Source organism: Podarcis cretensis, assembly GCF_951804945.1.
Source record: "Podarcis cretensis genome assembly, chromosome: 4".
In the NCBI taxonomy this organism is placed as follows: Eukaryota; Metazoa; Chordata; class Lepidosauria; order Squamata; family Lacertidae; genus Podarcis; species Podarcis cretensis.
The window spans coordinates 65,468,054-65,490,729 of record NC_137173.1 but is presented as its reverse complement, the minus strand read 5'-3'; the positions used below and the strand labels follow the sequence as shown (position 1 = coordinate 65,490,729).

At 42.2% G+C, this 22,676-nt stretch overlaps 1 protein-coding gene across 5 annotated transcripts in view; it reads right to left on the bottom strand.

Moving 5' to 3' along the window:
* Nucleotides 1-22,676, bottom strand: part of LOC307213990 (uncharacterized protein) — a 269,322-nt gene that overhangs the window by 128,461 nt on the left and 118,185 nt on the right. For all 5 annotated transcript variants that reach the window (XR_013837793.1, XR_013837794.1, XM_079972323.1 and 2 more), the window contains one exon: nucleotides 14,824-14,945. Coding sequence is in view for 3 of the 5 variants with exons in the window: in XM_079972323.1 (XP_079828449.1) it covers nucleotides 14,824-14,945 (122 nt within the window). In the remaining 2 variants the exon portion in view is untranslated. The remainder of the gene's footprint in view (nucleotides 1-14,823; nucleotides 14,946-22,676) is intronic.

Genomic DNA, 22,676 nt, shown 5'->3' with positions numbered 1-22,676 from the left:
TTACATTACATCGGTGCCAGGAAAAACATTTGTTTTCTCCCAGACCTTAGGCAAATTAAACAATCTATGGCCTAATAAACTGAATGGGGGGGGTATCGTTTTTGTTTATTGTTATGGTATGTATTTTTGTTACTGTGGTATGCATTTTTGTGTTTTTATATTTTAAACTGCCCTGTGATCTTAAATAAATTAACAAGGGCCCAGAGTAAGGTGTCTACTCATGAGCAAGCAATCCGTGATCCTCTTTCATTGCCAGCAGCTGGCAATTACAATAGAAAATCCCTATCTATTTAGAAATTAGATTTTATGAGGCAGCTTTTGTATCAATACAAATGAGCTTTGTTGTAGGTTTGCTGATATGCAATTGTAGATGAACAAGAAAAATTAGAAATAAATGTTGGGTTTCATTCACAATGCCTAGTCATGCCTGCAGTGAACACTAGGTAAGGTTTTCAGTCTAATGCATAAAATAGTGAAGACAATAAACATTAAATGTTAATATTAATGGTAATGGAAATCATCATTACATTAAAAGATTGCAGACTTGCTTCTAACGCACAGTTGCAGCAGTTTTTATGTCACTGCAATTCGTCCCTTTAATATATAAAACTGTATTAAAGCTACCATTTAGTCAAGTGAAAAAAACAGCACAGTCTTCCAGGCTGCAACATGGTATCATATAGTGGCTTCTTAATTATAAGGAGGAAGTAAAAAATCTGCTGCCAGTCTATTCAGTCGAAGTGACAACTGTTTTGATTTGTGGAGGTTTAAGCAAATGCTTTTCAATTTATTCTAAAATGTAAACACCCTACAGAGTGCTTTATTTATTTTTGGTTTTTTACAAACATAGCAGAAAAGGGAATTTTTCTTCTTGATTACTGGTTGAAATCTGTTATCAGTATGAGAAATATAAAACACACTTCCCATGATAACATAATGCTACACGTACAGAGTAACCCTACGCAAGTCAACTCATATATAAGCTGCACTGACTTCACTGTACTGAGACATACTCCTAGGTAAGTGTGTACAGAACTGCAGGCAGAGATGGCCAAATCTATCATTTTCTCATTTTTTCCAGTCTTCACATTTTCACAGCACTGATTTATTTATTTTTTAAAGCCCCCATGAAAATTCATCAGCATTTTAATTTCCTCATAATTTTCCCAAGCTATTATGCCTGCCACAGACATTTTTACAAACCAATTTCTGATAATGCATTTTTGACCATCATTTCCACTAATATGTGATTTTTTTAATGCAGACCTTACCCTAGTATATTATATTATATTATATTATATTATATTATATTATATTATATTATATTTATTTACACATTCCTTAGCTGAAGAACTGCAGGACAAAATTCAGCTGGTGTTAATTCCAAAGGATTTCTGTTCTTGCTTCAGAAAGTGTGGATTAAAGTAGGTTCGCCTTTAAATGCAAATTGAACAGAATTGAGGGCTGAGTGACAAGCAATCCTAGCGCCATGATATTTGCTGCTGGGAGACATCAGAAGACAGGCAAGGTGCCCGTCCGGCAGAGATCCCACTGTGCCCATGGAAAGTGTGGAAGGTAGAAGGCTACTTCTGACCATGTTCCAACCACAGGAACAATCACAAGCCTTCCAAATGTGTCATTATAAGGGTAGAGGCAGACCCAGCTCTGGGTGCTCTGCATGTAAAATTGTGCCATTCCCAGAGGGAGGGGTAATGGGGGCTTGGACCGGAGCTGACTTAATGGTAAAGCGCAAATGCTGCTTGCCCTCTGCCCTGGGCTGCTAAGGAACAGTGTGGTGGTAGATTTTCCAGGCCACTCTCCACTCCCACACTTGGGATGCCTCTGTAAATGCATTTTATTTGCGCTATATTGCTCTAGCCTTGCTGCAGAACTAAACAGCTTCAGTTCAACGAGTTTGACCTGCAAACAGCATGATGTGGAACTAGAGCTGGGTATATTTTTTTTTAAAGAAAGGGTCCTTTCACTCCACTTTTTACCCTTTGGCCACTTTGCCTTCACTTAAAATCAAATTAAAGTAGATACGCAATGCTTTCAGGCCACCCATGCTTTGCTGCCTTGTTGTGGTCTCCCTACAGTCAGACTATGTGTTTATTCTGTAGTGTCGTGTTTTAGAAGTAAAGTTGAGGTCAGAAGTAAAGAAAGATCTAGAAATATGGTCAAGGTTGAAACTTTCCTTGTTGGGCCGAATTGCTACTATTAAGATGAATGTATTGCCTAGAATGCTATTTTTATTTCAGACGTTGCAAATTTTGGACAAGATGGACTGTTTCAAGAAGTGGCAGAAAGACATATCAAAATTTGTCTGGCAGGGCAAAAAGCCCAGAATAAAATTTAAGATTTTAACTGATGCAAAAGATAGAGGGGGGTTTGCCCTGCCGGACTTAAGACTTTATTATGAATCGGCAGCTTTTTGCTGGTTGAAACACTGGCTACTTCTTGAGAACACGGACATTTTGGATCTGGAAGGGTATGATAATAGCTTTGGTTGGCATGCATATTTATGGTATGACAAGGCAAAGGTGTATAAAGGCTTCAAAAACCATATTGTAAGGAAAGCATTGTATAATGTTTGGATTCGATATAAAGATTTGTTGGAAAGTAAAACTCCCAGGTGGGTGTCACCAATGGAAGCTAAGGAAGTGAAAAAGCTTAATATGGACTCTAAATGGCCAAAATATTGTGAAATTTTAGAATATGATGGTGAAAGGGTTAAACTTCAGAGTTACGAGAAATTAAAGCCCAAAGTTCGAGATTGGTTGCACTATCATCAGATAAATGAGACATTTAAACAGGACAGGAAAATAGGATTCCAGAAAGAGAGGTCAAAACTAGAAACAGAATTGTTAGAACCCAATACTAAGAACTTATCAAGAATGTATAATTTGCTGTTGAAATGGAACACACAGGATGAGACGGTGAAATCAGCTATGATTAAATGGGCACAAGACATCGGTCATGATATTATGTTTGCTGACTGGGAACAGTTATGGACTACCGGTATTAAATTTACTGCATGTAATGCTTTAAAAGAAAACATTATGAAAATGATCTATCGGTGGTACATGACCCCAGTCAAGCTTGCAAAAATCTATCATTTGCCAAATAATAAATGTTGGAAATGTAATGAGACTGAAGGTACTTTTTACCACCTTTGGTGGACCTGCCCGAAGATTAAAGCTTTCTGGGAAATGATCTATAATGAAATTAAGAAAGTCCTTAAGTGGACTTTTCCTAAGAAACCAGAGGCTTTTCTCTTGGGCATGGTTGGCCAATTGGTGTTAAAGAAGGATAGGATTTTCTTTATGTATGCTACCACAGCAGCAAGAATTCTACTGGCAAAGTATTGGAAGATGCAAGAACTACCTACTCTGGAAGAATGGCAAACAAAGGTGATGGACTTTATGGGACTGGCTGAGATGACGGGCAGAATCCGTGACCAGGGGAAGGAGACAGTGGAAGAGGACTGGAAGAAATTTAAAATATACCTTAAAAACTGTTGCAAAATTGAGGAATGCTAAGATGTCAAGGGGTAAGAAACAGAGAATTACAGCTGTAACTAAAAAACTAAAGGAAATTTAATGAAAGGGAATCAGGATAAATTGACCAAAGGGTTGCTAAAGAATTACCAAACAAGGATGCAGGGATGGGGAGGTATGGGGAAGTCGAAGGAAAGAAGGGTATGAAAATACAATTTTGAAGTTATATTTGTTTAAATGTTTTGCATGTTTTTGTTTTGTGTTTTGATTTTCTGTTTTGTGCTTTGTTTTTATTATGTGTTTGAAAAATGAATAAAAATTATTAAAAAAAAAAAGAAGTAAAGTTGATTACCAGATGGATTTGGATATATTGCATGGACAAATGCTATTATAACATATATTTTAGCCATCACCCATGTTTCAACCAGTGCAGCCACTTGGTGAGCCACTACTGCAACTACTGCAATGCGATCCTTGTTTGGAAGTCCTCCCAAGCTCCATGGGATTTACTCCCAAGTAAGTGTGCATATTGGGGATGCGGGTGGCGCTGTGGGTTAAACCACAGAGCCTAGGACTTGCCGATCAGAAGGTCGGCAGTTTGAATCCCCACGACGGGGTGAGCTCCCGTTGCTCAGTTCCTGCTCCTGCCAACCTAGCAGTTCAAAAGCACCTCAAAGTGCAAGTAGATAAATAGGTATCACTCCGGTGGGAAGATAAACGGCATTTCCGTGCGCTGCTCTGGTTCGCCAGAAGCGGCTTAGTCATGCTGGCCACATGACCCGGAAGCTGTATGCCGGCTCCCTTGGCCAATAAAACGAGATGAGTGCCGCAACCCCAGAGTCGGCCATGACTGGACCTAATGGTCAGGGGTCCCTTTACCTTTACCTTTACGTGTGCATATTGGGCTGCATCCTTGGAACCCTGTGCACAATGTGTTAATTGGTGCTTAACTCAGCTGGCCAACTCAGCAAGGCAGTGGTGCAAAGAAGTGGCATAAGAGGACCGAGGCCTCTTTCCTACTTTCACAGTGGCATCTCCAACTAGGCTGGCTGGTGAATTTTACCTAAACATCAGTGAATGGGACAGCATCCACCATCTGCTGCCTGAGGCAGCCACCTCTCTCTACCCAATGATAGGGCGATCCTGAAAGGCTCTTCATGTTGTTGCTGCTGTAATCAGATGTAACTGCAATGGACAGATTGTTAGGGTAAGTAGCAGGCCTTAATAATGGAGGGAATGAACAGAAGTAGAACTTTTCACTCGAGTCTCTAAAGGTCAATGTATTTTGAACCATATGCAGAGGCTTTTTAAAATACCTATCCAGCTTTTTAACTACAAATCGGTGCTGTTATCCACTTACTATCAGTCTGAGACCTCCTGTACTTTTATAAATATTGCTACAGAGTCATATCAAGCAGGATTAATTAGTCAGGCTTTTTTTACAGGACTACATGCACTTTCAGAGGTGTCAATGGAAGTCAGTTTTTTTGTTCATAAATATATTTATTAATTCCCATTAATAAATAAATTCAATTTTCATTTAACTGTCTGGCCTAAGCCAACTTTTTGAACTGCCGATTTGCAGTTATGGGATTTACAAGCCTCTTTAGTCCCAGGCCTTCCTAAACTCTAGGATTCTGTTCTGCCAAGCACATTTTTTGAGTGTAAGCAACATTTCAAAATCATTACTACTCTTCTTTTTTTTGAACCTCCATTTCACAGTTTAATAACTTGTTTGGAGTGCAGAAAAGGCCTACAGCTATATTTATAACACTGCATTGCTGGTATATTTAATCAACAGCTATAGCAAATCGCATCCACCTAAAATGTTCTCATTTAACCTTGCCTCCCACATGATCTCTTACAAATGTGTCCCATTTCATTATATTCAAATAGGACAGGGAAGAAATCCTGCATGCCAGAAATCTTCCTAATAAGACAGTGATCATATTCCACTTCCTCTTGGCATCATATTCATGTAAGCAGGACCATGTTTACATCAAGACATATATGCCTTATATAAAACTTCATTGACACTATGGACCTTGCTTTCCTGCTGCTGATCTGCTAATAGAAATATGTAACTAGTCCCTAATATCTCTTTCTGTACCCGAGAACTGAAAAGTAGTCAATGTAACATCCATTTTTTAAAGAAAACTACAGGTAAGTTAGTGTCCTGAAACCACAGGTACATGGCAGCAAGTCTCCCTGCTGTACACAATCCCACAGCAGATGGTAGTACATAGTCCAGCAGGCAGGTAGGCCTACAGGTGCAAAGTCCAGTCAGACCAGGTTCCTGCCTCTGCAGCCCATCCCAGGATCAGGGCATATGGAGGTCAGTCCCAAAGAAGCAGAGTTCCCAAGAGCTCCCTGGAACATCCAAGCCATGGTCCAACCAATGTGGGAAGTTGACCAGACACAGCACCTTAGCTCTGCTTCCCTTATATACCTTGCATGCTGATTGCAGCATCTGGGCTTGATGAAGCATGTGGCCCTCACCTGTTCCAAGCCTACTCTGGGTGAGCCCTACCAGCTAGGGAGCTGGGCTGTGGGCTCTTGCCTGCCATAGCCTCCTAGAGCGTGCCTCCCATTGCTTCTTATGCCTCAGAGCCCACTGTGTTTGGGAAAACATGCCCCTCTGGCTCTGGTGATGGGCCCTGCTGCTCTGGTTCCTGTTCACTGACCCCCATCCCCTCTGATGCCCCATGAGTACCGTCTACACCAACTTCTCCTTCTTCATCACCAGCTTGCCCAGGTGTGCCTGTCATGGCTACATCCCTTGCAGGGATCATCTTCCTTCTCCCCACTGTCCTGCCAGTTCATGATAGTTAGCTTAATGTCAGTTTGAGGAAAACTGGTGGAAAGTATTGCCAGAGACAGAATTATCAAGCAGATAGAAAAACCAAGTTTTGCTGAAGTAGAACAAGCATGGCTTCTGCAATAGTAAGACCTGTCTCATTAACCTTTTTAGAATTCTTTGAGAGTGTCAACACACATAAAGAAGTGATCCAGTAAAAAATGTCTACTTGGACAATCCAAAAACTTTCCACAAAGTACCTCACCAAAGACTCTTGGGTAGGATCAGCAGGCATGGGATGGGAATAAAGCTAGGAGTGGTCTTCTTGTGGAACAGTAACTGGTTAAGAAACAGGAAGGAGAGATTAGGAATAAATGGCCCCCATTTGGGGATTATAGCTCACTCGGGGAAGAGCAAATTCTTCCTGCCCCCTTCCAAGACACCCATGAATCAGAAGAATCTTTATTTTCCTCAATATGAAACTCCCAGTGCTTGGAAAATACAATGTCTCTGAAACAGAAAGAAGCCTGAAGAACAGTTCTGAAGTGTGGACAGCAAGTGAATGATAAATATCCCTGCGTTCTAAATAGAAATATATCACCCATAGAGGCCCAGAAATACAAGGAAGTTTATACACTGAAAGTATTACATAACTGAGTACTGATAATTGCAGTGTATTAGTCTTTGATGTAATCATTGCACCAGAGAAGAAATTATAGAATGAGAAGTAAAGCTTCCATTTTACACAAAACATGGCTGGTTGTGCATCAGGGAGGCAAGCAGAGTACTGATATCCATTTATCCATTTATCCAAACTCTTATTTGAGGATGTGATATCACACCAAACAATGGAACATCAGAAATGAAAATGCTGTAACAACAACAAAAAGAGCCATGAGGGAAGAAGGAGGGAGGGGAGCCAGCAGGGGGAAGGAACAAGGGCCTGCACTGTTTTATTGTAATAGTCTGAATACCCTAATAAACTATTGATAAAAAAGAGGAACTACATTTCATTTTGAGTGCCTGCTCTCCCTCCTATGTTATATCCAAAGTCTGTATTACCTCATAGACAGGCACAGAACATTTCCCTTTTAGTGGTGGTGAACACCATATGCACTACCATTTAGGGGATTTGTAAGTACAGTGGTACCTCTAGATGTGAATGGGATCCGTTCTGGAGGCCCATTTGTATCCAGAAGCGAACACAACCTGCATCCGTGCGCCTGCGCCTGCGCGGGTCACTATTCACTGCTTCTGCGCATGTGTGTGACATCATTTTGACCGTCTGTGCATGCATGAGCAGCGAAACCCGGAAGTAACGTGCTCCGTTACTTCCGGGTCGCCGCAGCACGCAACCCAAAAATACTTATCCCGAAGCTACTTCAACCCAAGGTATGACTGTATTTATGCTGTTGTTGCATTTACCCATTTATAAAAAGTTTTGGCTTTAAGCAGGTTGTCTAAAGCTGAAGAACATGCAAATTCCTTTGCCTTTCCTTAGCTGAGAAATGGTACAAGAAAACTTGAGCATTTTAAAATAGTATGTGTGTTGCTATCTCCCGCCTTCCTTTTATTTCATGCTAAATCAATTTCACAGTGTTTCCAACTAAAATCACTAAATAAACATGAAAGCTCAGCCTAGATATGCATAAGGAGCACTAAATCAGCAATTCAGAACACAGCAGTTCCTAATTTGCCACGTGGAAGCAAGGACCAGACCAAAGTTATGGGACCAATATTTTCAGAAGCTCAGTAACAGCAATAATTAGACAATGCTATGTAACTGTAGTGTGTGACCAAGCAGTGAACTTGGTAAGAATGCTGAAATCAGATAGACTAACAGCTACACAAGGGCAAACTGTTTCTAACCCGAATAATCACTAGGGCATATCAAAGTGACATATTCAATGAAAACAGTGGAAAGGGAAGCATTATCCCAAGACTCATACTTGATTTGATTTGCAGGCTGACCCATGCTGAACACTCAAGGCAAAGGGAATGTGAAAAGCATAAACCCCATTAGACTAATTAAAAGCTCACTCAGTCCACCTTGTCTTCCACCATCCAAATCCATCAGAAAAAAACCCATCACTCCCCACTGAAGATGTTCAGAGATGGTCATGCATGCTTGATGCATGAAATCACTTGATTTTCCAGCAAGTTTTCCAGTGTAAAAATGAATGTGCATAGGCAAGAGAGGGCAACGGCAGCCGTTTTCTCTTCAAAATTTGAAATAAGCCTAGGCACATGTTGAAATGCATAGCTTTGGTTGGTGATGCCATCACACAACGATACCTTACCCATGTGTACTCCTTTCTAATAGATGCCCTTTAGAGGTGATGGGGGCATGCATACATTAGAAGCCTTGCCCTGATGTATGTTTATAAAGTTGCCATAGTTAACATGAGCCATAAAAATGGAAGGCACAACAAATATCCTGACAGGAGACAGGCAGCAGTAAATCATACTGAGTGAGTCAGAGTTAACTCTTTATTAGCAAAAACAGGGTCTGCACAGGAGTGTCAGGCCTAATGAGCACAGCAATTCCTCTCTGGCAGGTCTCGCCCCCATGAAGCAGTTGCTGAGACTGAAGGTCCCTGCCTTCTCCCAGGTTCCTAAGTCCCCTCCTTTCTCGTGTTTCCCCCAAGCAATCTGAGACTGCACCTGCATGTAACTTCTCCTCCACCTCCTTCATGTCTCTCCTGGTTCTGGGAGACCAGGGGGGGAGTGGAGCTTGTTGCAACAAGCAACCTGTGCTTATTCACCAGCCAGACTCATCTCTGCCGGTTGACCTCCCTCCTTTCCTGCTTCAGCTTCTGCTCCTGATTCTGGACTTCTCTCTGCCACAGTCTCCCCCTGCTCACTAAACCCTGTTGCCTCTTCAGCTTCCAACACCTTCTCCCCGCAGTCTTCTTCCTCTGGCCACTCATTGGTGTCCCACCATCAATTCTCTGGCCCTGAGCCTTTTTCCATTGGGGGTTCCCTAGCTGGTTCCTCCCACTATTTCTCTGAAGGTTTTTAAATTCCATGAAAATCTAGTGAAATTGCTGCTATATTTTTGTCCTTTCAGTTTTAATGCTCTTCTCTATCTTTTCCTGTTTGTGTGAATTCTCTCTTGTAAGAATAAGGTGGATTCCCCCCCCCCCATCTTTGCTGGAGAAGTCAGATGATGTCAGAGACTATTTTAATGCATTTTCTATTGAGGTTTATACCAAAGGTACCAGCCTAACCCTTTTTCATGGTTATGGCTTCAATTGAAGGCAAGGTTCTAGATATTATGCAGATTACTTTGTTTCTTACTGCAACAAAATAGCCCCAGAGCTCCTATTACTGTTTATTTTGTAATTAGAAACAGCCTATATTATAAATAACACTAGAAGTTGAATTGCCTGCAATGCAGACAAAATTTGGGCTGTTGCTATGGGTTCCAGTTCTCTACCTTTTGCTGCCCCAAAACAGCCGCTATCAGTGGTTTCAAGGGTATAATGTGAACGTTATGCAAAATATGTCAAATGTTAATAAGCCCATTAAAACATAGCTGGATGAAAATAAGATTTTTTTAACCCATAGCAGCCCATTTGATTCTCAAAGGTTAAATGATGTTGGGATAGTGATCCAGCTTTCATCACTATTTAATAGCATGTCCTCCATTTCATTCATTCCAATATTACTTCCATAATTCTTTCACTAGTGTGAATTGCCTTTGCCATTTTACCACCCACTCACTCAGCTTGGAGAGGCCTGCCAGACTTCCTCCATATATATAGTGAGCACGTAGTAGAGGGATGAAGCAGGATTTTGGCCTGCCTCCAATCTCCTTGCATAGTCAAAGCTCTGAAAATGGGCCCTTTCCTTCATACAGCTGCATGCACATGCATACTTGATGCAACTGGGAATCCTGCACATTCAGAGTTTGCTCATGCGCAGCACCTATGTACATAGAGCTGTATGTACACAGCACGCCTTTGCTGATGTAGGCGTCAGGGCCAGTGGAGTGCTTGCTATTAGTGACGGGGCCATCTGGCACAGTCCCAATCCTTTACAGTGGTACCTCGGGTTACATACGCTTCAAGTTACATACGCTTCAGGTTACAGACTCCACTAACCCAGAAATAGTGCTTCAGGTTAAGAACTTTGCTTCAGGATGAGAACAGAAATCGTGCTCCAGCGGCACAACAGCAGCAGGAGGCCCCATTAGCTAAAGTGGTGCTTCAGGTTAAGAACAGTTTCAAGTTAAGTACGGACCTCCGGAACGAATTAAGTACTTAACACGAGATACCACTGTACATACATTTATTCTGTTATGAAAGGAAATACGTGAAAAGCTCTGAGATATGAAACAGCAACCCAATATCAAGTTCTCACCTTTTCCCCTTGAATTGTTTCAGCTTAATCATTCTCCTGATGAACAACTTCTGCAGGGAAGCAACATCCTGTCTGCCTAAACATTATGGGGAGAGGAGTGAGGAGTTGACACAGGCAGCTATTTTTAGTCGCCAGGGTTGGCTCTATCATTAGGCAGAGTGAGGCAACCACCTCAGGTGGCAGATGCTGGGCTCGAGCCAGCACTCCTCTCTATTGTATGACTGGGTTGGGTATGGCACATGGGCTCTTTCTTCACATCCTAAACTACTCAGCTCCTGTATGTGGAATGAGGTGGGCACCATCTTATCTGTTGCCTCAGGCAGCAAAATGTCTTGGGCTGACCCTGTCCGTGGCAGCCTTTGTGCATTGGCCCATTATGGACTATGGTAGTTGCATTAAGCGAGCTGCACCCCTCTCCCTTGGAGAAGGGCAAGATGGCTTCACACCATGAAGGAATACGTATAACCACACAGTTCAAAAGCTTGTCACACTGCATACAAATGGAAATTTTGTAATAGCTGAAATTCTGTTTAGAGAGCAGCCCCATCCCCTTTAAAGTGACTCACGATTAGGAATGTAGCCCACTGCTCTCTGTACCTGTTCATCTTTCGATCGCAATATCATTATTCAAACTTGATCCACTGTGGTTTGCATTTTGTTAAATTCATATGATCAGCCCTGGTACGATGATTTGTGAAAATAACAGTGCTGTTTTCTATTCCCCTGACGATGGCGTGATCAGCTTCTGCAAAACAGATGCTATTACATTCCTATATAGTCCCCTATTTGCAGCCCTGCTATTGTTATTCATTGGCCATCATCAAGTAGCCATTGCGCCCAGGGAGTTTTACTTTCAGATTTATTTACATGGGGTGGGGAGACAAAAGATTTAAAACAATTGTCTGTGTGTAAATGGCACAGATCATCAACAAGACATCCTTGTGGGTGGGTGGGGAGGGACTCTGCTGAAACACAATAACAAATCCAGCCGTCTCCCGTACCCATCCTTTTTCATAGCTGTGAATGGCCCCATCCTTTTTCATAGCTGTGAATGGCCACATGCAGAAGAAAAGTTCGCAAGGGCAATTGCTGCAAAATGCAGAGAGAACAGCAGTATTTTTTAAATTGGTCATTTTGTGTGTGTGTTCCAGCAGGCGTGATGGACAGGATGATGCTCACTGATGGTAGTGAAAGGAAGGACACAAAGTACATGGTTGTGGTTACGTTCCCCACACCCCACACAAACACACAATAAAATGATGCAGAGCCTTGGTGAACTGTGCTGGCTGGATTGTTCCTTGGTGTTTTGCAACAGTGAAGCTGACATACCTTTTTGTACAACGATGGTTCTGAAAAGCTCAGAGAATCATTCTTTCTTTTAAAATGCATTTCCTATTAAAGCTACTACCATTAAACATTACTAGCTTACACCCATTAACCCCTCCCTCCCTCCCTCCCCCCCCCACTATCATATAGGTAGGGAGGCAGGATAAGAAACATGGCACTGAATTTTAACGCCTACCAGCATCACCTCAGTGGAGCAGAGTTCAGAGGAATACACATTTTTTGCAGAGCTGATCTGACAGTAACTCTGAAACAATGACAACGAATAGAGTACTGGGTTCAAAAACAGTGCCATTAATTTTGTGTGGATTTTGAAAACCAGTATCAATAAAGATCACTGATGCTCACCTGGTAGGCAAATGAGCAAGCTGCTGCAGAGCTCACATTCATGTTTGATTTTTGCAAAATTTCTCCATCCTCCCTACTCATGATTCAGGTAAGCAAGGATGCTGTCCCCGACAAAGAATTCCTGTCAGTTCTTGGTGTATATGAAAAGCTGCTTTGATGAAGCGTAGCAGCCACAAATACCCAAACACTCTGTGAGGTAACCGGGAAGGGGTTGCTCATGCTAAACTCTGAGAGCTTCTTTTCAGCTTTCTCAAAACCATGCGGATGAAGATCTCAGTGCCTTTCATGGAGATTGTTGTCAATTTGGGATGTAGAGAGAATACCAAACAAGCCTCCAACAAGGGAACAGGCAGTTAATATTCATTTAACTGTAACTTCTGCAGTATGAATGTGCACTTTTATCAGACAAATAATTTTAGCCTAACATTAGAAGGAGGAGAACAGTATAAATAGGTGCAGCTTCTCTGCTCTCGTTAACATCGCTATTATGCTGGGTTTGGGTTAGGAAAATGCAGTGTGATTACTGAGGCCATAAGGTGTATGCTTGAGCATAAAAATGGGCACTATTTTACACCCTTTTTGAAAATCATAGAATCATAGAATCATAGAGTTGGAAGAGACCACTAGGGCCATCGAGTCCAACCCCCTGCCAAGCAGGAAACACCATCAGAAATGTCTTTTCCCATGCCAAATCATGGGGTGCCTTAAATTCACTGTTCTGAAAGCATTGCTTAGTAGGTGAGCAAATGTTTTGCATTCGGAAGGCCACAATTTCAGTTCCCAGGATCCCAGATATTGAAACTCTGGAAGGCAGCTACCAATCAGTGTATACAATATTGAGCTGGGTATCCACTCATCTGACTTTGTATAGAGCAGCTTCCTATGTTTAATAATACCTGAGAACTTTAATATAGGCAGTGGTAGCCAATGTATTGGTCTACAACTCCAGGTGTTGTAGGATTACAATTCCCATCATCCCATGCTGGATGAGCTTATGGGAGATGGAGTTGAACAAATGCATGGAGGGGATCACATTGACAACCTCTGATTTAAGGCATGTTATTGTTGTTTTCATTTCAAAAATAATTCCTCAGAGATATGTTCTCAAAACCACAGCCAATCATCTATAAAGACGCCTGGAGAATGAGCAGAGGGTCCCAGGACTGCAGATAGCAAAAATGTCCCAATCTCCAAAAAGGAAGATCCAGGAAAATACAGAGCAGTCGATACAGGGAAGATACCAGAACAGATTATGAAGCTTTCCATCTGCAAGTATATTGATAACAAGGCAGTGATTGGGAGCATGGATTTGTCAGTGAAGAAGCCCTACAAGGCAAATGGTTTTTCTCTCTTTTTTATCAAGTTACTCACTTGGGATTGTGGGAATGCTGTGGATGTCATTTTTCTTCATTTTATCAGAGCATTTGCCCAAATTGCCTATGATATTTTGGTTAACTAGCAACTTAAATGAGGGCTAGCTGATAACGCCATCAGATGGCTTGACAGCTGGTTGGAAAATAGTGTTGGAAAAGTGCTTAGACTCTGGGAGACTCCCAGTTCACATTGTTTTTTGGCCCACAAACAGAGGTGTTGTACACCTTGTATACCTGGCTTGACAGTAGTATATGTGAAAAGGATCTTGAGATTGCATTCAGTCACAAGCTGAACATGAATCAGCCGTGTCTTGTAGCCGCAAAAAGATAGGCTACTGCAATTCTAGATGCAGTTTTCAAGTCATGGGAAGTACTGTAATGGAACCACTTTATTCTGCATTAGCTAGACCTTATCTGGAGTCCTGTGTCTTGTGTCCAGTTCTGGCCACTGCACTTTAAGAAGGATGTGACAAAATTAGAACAGTTTTGGAGGAGGAGGAGAACAGAGATGCTCAAGTATACTGAGTATGCTTAAAGGTAAAGGTAAAGGGACCCCTGACCATTAGGTCCAGTCGTGCCTGACTCTGGGGTTGCAACGCTCATCTCGCTTTATTGGCCGAGGGAGCCGGCGTACAGCTTCCGGGTCATGTGGCCAGCATGACTAAGCTGCTTCTGGCGAACCAGAGCAGCACATGGAAACGCCGTTTACCTTCCCGCTGGAGTGGTACCTATTTATCTACTTGCACTTTGACGTGCTTTCGAACTGCTAGGCTGGCAGGAGCTGGGACCGAGCAACGGGAGCTCACCCCATCGTGGGGATTCGAACCGCTGACCTTCTGATCGACAAGTCCTAGGCTCTGTGGTTTAACCCACAGCGCCACCCGCGTCCCTTGAGTATGCTTAGCCTGGAGAAAAAAAAGAATGAGGATGTGCATGAAAGCACTCTTCAAATATTTGAAATAAAGTCCTACATAGAAGGGCAAAGGCTTGATCTCTGTAGTCTAGGGCTAGATTTATTAGAATTACAGGAGGGTAGAGTTTACTTGAAATTTAGGAGAAATTTTAGCAGTGAGCATAGTTCAACAATGGAAACAATTACCTGAGCAAGAGTGGACTTCTCTTTGGTGAGGTTCAGGAAGAGGCTGCTCAGAATGTTCTTGCTTCAGGTTTCTTGTATCAAGCAGGAGGTTGGAATACAAGGCCCCTGTCAACGCTGGATTTCTGTGTAAGAAACACACACAATAGAAACTGAATTTAAAATGCCAATGAAGTAATTTGTATCATGCAGCATAAATAATATTGTTGCATGCCATCCCTCTGAGCGGTGCAGGGGTTCTGGGCTCTTACCCAGGGTTCGTGTTTCTTCAGAATGCAGTACAGCAGAGACTGTGGTGTCTTTATGATATATGGTTTATTTACACACATATATAACCTTAGCCTACAATGGAGGGGTTCAGAACATTAACACCCCAAGAGGGTCTTGCTTCCCTCATAAGCCACAGCCTTGGATTCAAACAGAAATCAAACAAGACTCTGTCTCTCTCCACTCCCAGCTTGCTGCTTTGCTTCTAGCTCACACCACTCCAAACTCTCTACTACTCAACTCTGATTTTGTCCCTATAACTATCCATGAAGTCAAAGAGGGGGCCCCACCCATTTGCTGTCTCTCACAGAGCCCCTTCCTTTGTTCCCCTTAATGGCCCATCAACTCACCAGGAAGCTAGCTTGGCTATTCGAAGAATTAGAAGGTGGGTGGTGGGGGTGGGTGGGAGGCAAGTATCAGGTCTCAGCATACAGCCCACGCCCCTCCCAACTCATAACACTATTAAAAACCCCAAATACACACACGAACCCACTAAATTGTCACTTAGAAATGCATTGCATTGACCTTGTCAGATATGTATGAAGTAGCATGCCCCAAGGAAATGCATCTTCCTTTCTCTGAGCTTCTGTATTCATGTTCGCATAGCACACCTATGTGGTTTCTGAGAGTGTATGAATAAATAAAATTATTCTTAAGCTGAAAACAACTAAGCACCATGTTTCCTGTTAATAGAGTCAAATATGTGTGTGTACAATAAAATCCTGGGGAAAATACACACCAAGTGACATTTACTGCCACTGTACATGATGAGACTAAAATCTATCTTATCAAATACTTGTAAGCAACTCTCGCCTCTAGCTTCTCGTTTCATTGTGTTCGTGTCTTATTAAAAATTAAACTCAAGTTCCTCCTCCCTTCATCATTATCCACCAAAGTGGAAGATGAGAGCCCATGGACTTGTAAAGATTTCCATCGTGATTCCACATTAAATGTGCATAAAGGACTCTCCTAAGAGAAAATGACGATTAGAGGAACATTCCTTTTAGGAGGAGGAAAAGGGCAAAAGGAAAAATACTCCCTTTTTCTAAGCCCCCCACAGCGATAATGCTTCTTCGTACCTGGTTGTCACTTTGAAATTCATTATATTGACCTAAAGCTTCACGCATTGGAATGCTTTAAGAATAATTGACAGCAAGAGAAGATATAATCGCAAGGTATTGTCATCAGTGCCTCGGCAGCTCTTTCGCTTAAAAACACATTATGTAAATCTATGCAGTGCTCCAGTCATAAAATATTATGCACACATCGTGTGTGGAATAGAGACGGGGTGTCACAAAAACCTGTTTGAGAAACAGGCTACCAATTAATTCCCCCCTCGCCCTCCTACAGAACAGATATTCACTTGGCACATTTTTGGCACACTGTAGTCCTTTTAACATTTCAGAGTGGCTTTTCTCTCCTGACATTGTTACACAGTGTAGTTCTAAAGAAATATGCTATAACTACCACACACAGCAAGCTTAACTAGAAATGGGGAGAAAAGAAAGAGGTCTCCATTTCATTTGCTAATTTGTATTCTGCATAAGACAAAAGAAAGAAAGAGGCAAGTGCCTGAGGGTGGGATGTGGGGGACCAAGACAGAGGATGCTGCCCAAGGGTTTTCAACCATGTAGCAAGCATCCCTTGGGCAAAGGATGTGAAATACCTTAGCTGGGGTCCTATCAATTGAGAAAAGGCACCTCATGCCCTGGTGGTGGGGACTCCTACCAGAGTTTTTCAGTTATTTTTGTTGCATCCATGTGTTTATGGGACATGGAAATAAGTTTGAGGACTCCTCGCCTCACACCCTGAACCCTGAGTTGAGAACAGGAATTGGTAAAAACAGTGCTTTTTTTCTGGGGATACTCAACGGTATGCTGTAACAGCACCGGTATTTTTTTAGAAGAAAAGCACTGGTTAAAAGGTTATGTTTATAGAAGCATAGCAAGGAAGATATTGAGACAATCTCACACAACAAATGCAGACAGAGAATACCCACCCAGGCAAGCAGAAAAACTCCTGACTGCAGCTAAGGGCTGATCTCCAGTACTCAAGGTGGCATGGCGGGAGGCAACTATGCTCTTCCCGTAAAGGGAAGCCAGGAGTGTGCCACCCCCACATTGCTCAGTTCTCAGCAGGTGGCATATGCCAGGCCCTGAAAGCACCAGACCAAGAGGTCCCATAAGCCAGTCAACAATCTAACATGCCTCAAGTTGTTGATCATGCTGTAATTAAGTGGTACTCAAAGTGGCAGTCCATGGACTGGTGCTGATACTCTCCAACCATTTATTTGATGAAAATAGGGACGTCCCATTCCATAATGATCATTTTACTATTGATACCCCACACATCTTACTAGGTTGCCACAGCCACTCTGGGAAGCTTCCAACGTATATAAAAATATAATAAAACATAAAACATCCCTATACAGGATTGCCTTCAGACAGCTCGGGGGTCAAATAACTCCATACACTCCAACATTTCCCCAATGAAAACAGGGACAAACTAAGGAAAAGTAGGACATTCCAGGAACAAAACAGAAACTGGGGCAGCTTCTCTAAATCAGGGACATCCCTGGAAAATAGGGACACTTGGAGGATCTGCCATTGGCTTCCAGTCTGCAGTGACTCCACCACAGCCCGGGTTGGGTGGGACACAGAGGGTTGGGTGGGCACACGGGTGGGGGGGGAATGCCGGTCCATCACATCAAATAGCTTGAGAAGCAGTGTCTTAAACCACTTGCCCGCCCACACCATGCAGCCAGATCAAAACCCAAACCCACCACAATCCAACTGAATTCAGAGAAGTATGGTGCACGGGCAGGGGCGAGTATGGCCAAAGCCAATCAGAGTGTAGTAAAGAAATTTCCATTCAGCCCTGAATGGCAACTGGCAAAGCCTGCATTGCTCAAAGGGTGAGTTGCTGGGATGCTGAAGATGAAGAGTTCAGAGGCAACCTTTTAGAGGCAACCCAAGCCTATAGTACGATCTCAGTCATATGAGATCTCACCCCTGTTCCTTGAGAGGAAACTGCATGAGGCGTTCTGCTTCATTTGGGTCTAATAAATATACCCTGCCCATCTGGCTGCGTTTCCCCAACTACTTTGGGCAGCTTCCAATATATAAAAATGCAATAAAACATCATACATTAAAAACTGCCTGATGCAGGGCTGCCTTCAGATGTCTTCTAAAAGTTGTGTAGTTCTTTATCTCCTTGACATCTAATGGAAGGGCATTCCACAGGAGGGCACCAATGAGGCCCTCTGCCTGCTTCCCTGCAACTTCACTTCTCACAGTGAGGGAACCACCAGAAGATCCTCGGAGAAGGACTTCAGTGTCTGGGCTGAACTATGGGAGATGCTCTATGGGAACTATGGGAGATGGGCTGAACTATGGGAGGTATACTGGGCCAAGGCCATTTAGGGCTTTAAAGGTCAGGCCAACACTTTGAATTGTGCTCGGAAACATACTGGGAGCCAGTGAAGGTCCTTTAGAACTGGTGTTATATAGTCCTAGCGGCTACTCCCAGTCATCAGTCTAGCTGCTGCATTCTGGATTAATTTTAGTTTTCGAGTCCCTCTAGTGATATCTTTTCCAACTGATGATAACACTTCATTCATCTGATGAAGCATTGTCCAGTCCACGAAAGCTAATGTCGCCATAAATCTCTTAGTCTTTTAAGGTGCCACAAGACTCTCTGCTGCTTTTTAAACCTACAGGTAATATTTGCCAGAGTGCATAAAGATGTCACCACTCAGTTTGTACATGCCTCTAATTTGTCACTGTTTATCCACATGGGCCTAGGCTGGCATTTCTGGCATGGGTCACCTTTTTACCATCTGCCCAATATGCAGATTCATTCAGACCACTGCAGCACATTGTTGGCACTTGTGTTACAATTTTCAATGTCCAGATGTCCCTCATGTGTTCTCTGAAGCATGCCATTTGGGGCACTCCCAGCCTATCACCTTGGAACAATTTCCCATCAATTACAGACAGTGCTGTTTTAAATTTAAAATATGAGGCAGGTACTGTATGTAGTAACCTGGCTAGCAAGCTACCTTTCATTTACTTGCTGTTGGATGATGCCATTTGCTATGGCTTCTGCAAATTCTTTCCATTTCTTTTATATATATATATTGTGCCTGTACGCCTTTTCTTTTTCAAGTTGATGAAAAGTCAATTTTGTCATAATTTTCTCCAGGAGTGCTGTCAAATGTCCTGGATAATGTGTCGCCTGCTACCAGATCTTTCTCCTGTTTTATACTCCATATTGCTGAAGCTGGAAAACATAGTCTCTGGAACCTAAGAGAAATGCCTGCCAGCTCTCTTGTTATCAAAAGAAACCAGAAGTTTATGGGCAGTTCCTTTGACAACTGGCCTTTCATAGATGAAGACACAACATTTTAGTGCAGCAAAAAATTGAAGCAAAAACTTCTTTTTCTGAGCACGTTGGCAAGAGAAGGATAAATTGGTCTATTTTGATCACTCCCACTTTCTCAAATCTTAACTTTAGTTCATCGCATTTGTGCACCAGTATGCATTTTTAAGTCATCACAAGAACATGCCAGTATTTTAGTGTGGCTTTCTCCCAATGTACACATTTGGTTTGCAATTTTGCCTAAGTTGCACACTTCCCCATGATATATTTGTACACATTTTCAGGGGTGGAGATGTGTATTACAAAATTAAGAAAAGTGTGAATTTTGAGGGATAACTGCATTTCAGTTCATGTATTGTTTCAGGAGTGCAAATTAGGCAAGTTTCCTCTTTCAACGTCCCACATTCTATCTCCCCCCCCCCCAGGGCACCTGTTGACATTTTGGGTTGTCCTTCATAAAAACATTTCAGTGCATTAAATGTTGTTATTGTTATTAGTTGCGTCAGCTTTTCAAATTCCTTGACCAAATTTTGTACCCTATGTTCACTGCAAGTTTTTCTTGAGAAAGATTCCCACAAAATTCAACATTTCTGAAAATCCTTGTGGTATATTGAGATAACCTGTATTCTGCTAGCATCAATTTGCACACCATTTCCTGCTAAATATATGACTTTTTCAACATGAAATGTGTACTTCCTTGAACCTTGGGACGAATCACAGCGAATCCTCCTGCTAATGTTTCTTGTATCTATATTAGATGAGACATCCTGGCACTTTCTCTGTGTTATGGCATGTGATGGGTGTCTAAGTCAAAGCCACATGCATGGCTAGTCCTGCTCTTTGGGGGCAGTATAAATCCAAGAGTCCTGTGGTCTTTGCGATCAGTGATTCAATGAAAAGCTATACCAAATGAATGTCCACCACACAGATCTTCAAGCGGGTAGGAGATTTCAAAGAAAGGGGCTATAAATATACTCAGTTAGTCCAGTAGTGTTCATTTCCCATGGCTATGGCCTAGCCTTATCCTGTACTTAATAGCATATCACAGTATAGGGCAAATCAGAGAAATGAGACTGCAGACTTCCATCTGGAATAGAAAGCGCAACATCAGTCACACCATGAAACACCTAAGCCACAGTGTTTCATGGTATTATTTGCAGCTGGCTGCTTTCGAATTGAAGCTGAATGTTCTAAGGGAAGAAAAGGTATACTTCTCAGTTGAGAAGATGAAGAAAACGAAGTTAATTAATGTGTCATCCATCTGGAACTTCAAAAATTGTCTTGCCTGGGGAATATATCATGCACTGGCTCTTCCCATTTGCACTGCGGCACAATAACAGCCATGGATTGAAATCAAAGCCTTGACTAAGCTTTAATAAATAGTCTGTACTTGATGTAATAATATTCAATAGTCTTTAGAGCAACTACCCAAGTGCATCAACACAGACAAGCAGCTGTCCATCACTGGGAAATGGCAACACATTTTCCTTCTGATCCCTGGAAAGCAAGACCCCTCAAAAATGTAACCTCAGAGCCTGTATTTCAAAATGGCATGTAGGGATTTTAAAGTCAATCAGGACTCTCCTTCAAATTCCTACTCAGCCCCAGAAAGGCAGCTAGGAAAGTCCACACTATAAAGGTCACTGAAGCAAAGAAAGGCGAGTCTAGGGTGCAGCCTTTTGAGAAGCCTGGCAACAGATTGTCCACTCTGCTCTTCACATGGGATAAACCACTCAAGGCATCCCCTAAAGCAGGCATAGGCAAACTTGGCCCTCCAGATTTTTTGGGACTACAATGCCCATCATCCCTGACCACTGGTCCTGTTAGCTAGGGATCATGGTGATGTAGTCCCAAAACATCTGGAGGGCTGAGTTTGCCTATGCCTGCCCTAAAGGAAGTGGGGTGTGGCAAGCTCACCCCCATTCAAGAGAGGTAGCAACAACCCTGTCAAAAGTTCCTTAAGAACAAACCTGTTTTGAAATGAACTATGCTTTTTTTTAATTAAAAAAAGCTCTACTTAATTAACTCTGTATCACAGGTAAAGCCACGGTGGTTGGTCAGCAAACAGCCCTCACCTCAGGTAAGCCTCCCCCTGTCTTAATTGGAATAAAAAACTATTTTTGTTTTGAATCTGTCCCCCTCAAAAAGGAAGAATAAGAAGAAAAAGATGCTAGGAATGAAAAGGAAGTTAGAAAACTGCCAGGAGATCTCTGACGTTTTGGATTCCACACATCTCCCCAGCCTCAAGAACTCAACTCACACTGCCAAATCCTCCTTTGATTTAGTGATATTAATGTACACTTACTCAAATTACTTTAGTTGGTCTGTATTAATTTACCATTAAGGAGCCAGAGTTTAACAAAGAATGTGGAAAGCAAAATAATATATAATATGGGAAACACTTTCCCAGAGCTAGTCACAGCTATTAGGTGCCCTAGCCCTGCTGTGATTCATGTGAAAACTGAAAGCCTGCTATGATTCACAAGAAAATAGTATTCCTTTGGGGACACTGGTAAGCAGTAATATTAAAAAGAAAAAACCTTAATCAGGGACACTAGAGCATTTATAAGGAAAGGACCAGTCACCGAATGTGAGCTATTTTCTTTCCTGTTGAAACTTATGATATATTGAACTTCTTATTAAGAACCATAACACTGAATTATAAATTTAATCCGAGAACCTCTCTGGTCCTTCATATATTGCTGGATTCACACTCCCAGTAGCCCTAACTAGCCTGGTCAAAGATAGCTAAAGCCCAGCAACATCTGGTTTCCCCTCCATGTATCTACACTCTTCTTGGTCAATATGCACCTGAAATTGCAGTTTAGTTGATGCATCTATTATTGGATCACCACTTGGTTTTAAGCCCAGAAACCGTTTCTCTTTGTGGCTGATCCTGCCATGAAGAGGAGTGAAACAACATTTGAGGGCTATTGAGTGGGAACAGTTATTTCATTTCTGACAGCATCATGGTGGATGGCTGGTCATTATTTAATTTACATGGATAGGCCACTATGGTAGGTTGATGTTTCACAATGGGAACTTTGGGGGTTGGCATTCATCTGTCTCAGGAGACATTTGAAGAGTGTGCCTTTGGGGACGACGTCAAACCACTGGAGAGTTACAGTTTCTGCTGTGGCTGCAGGGACCGATATGGGTGAGACATGTTTAATTGAAGCTGGAGCAGATGAAGGCATCTGGTTGTGCTG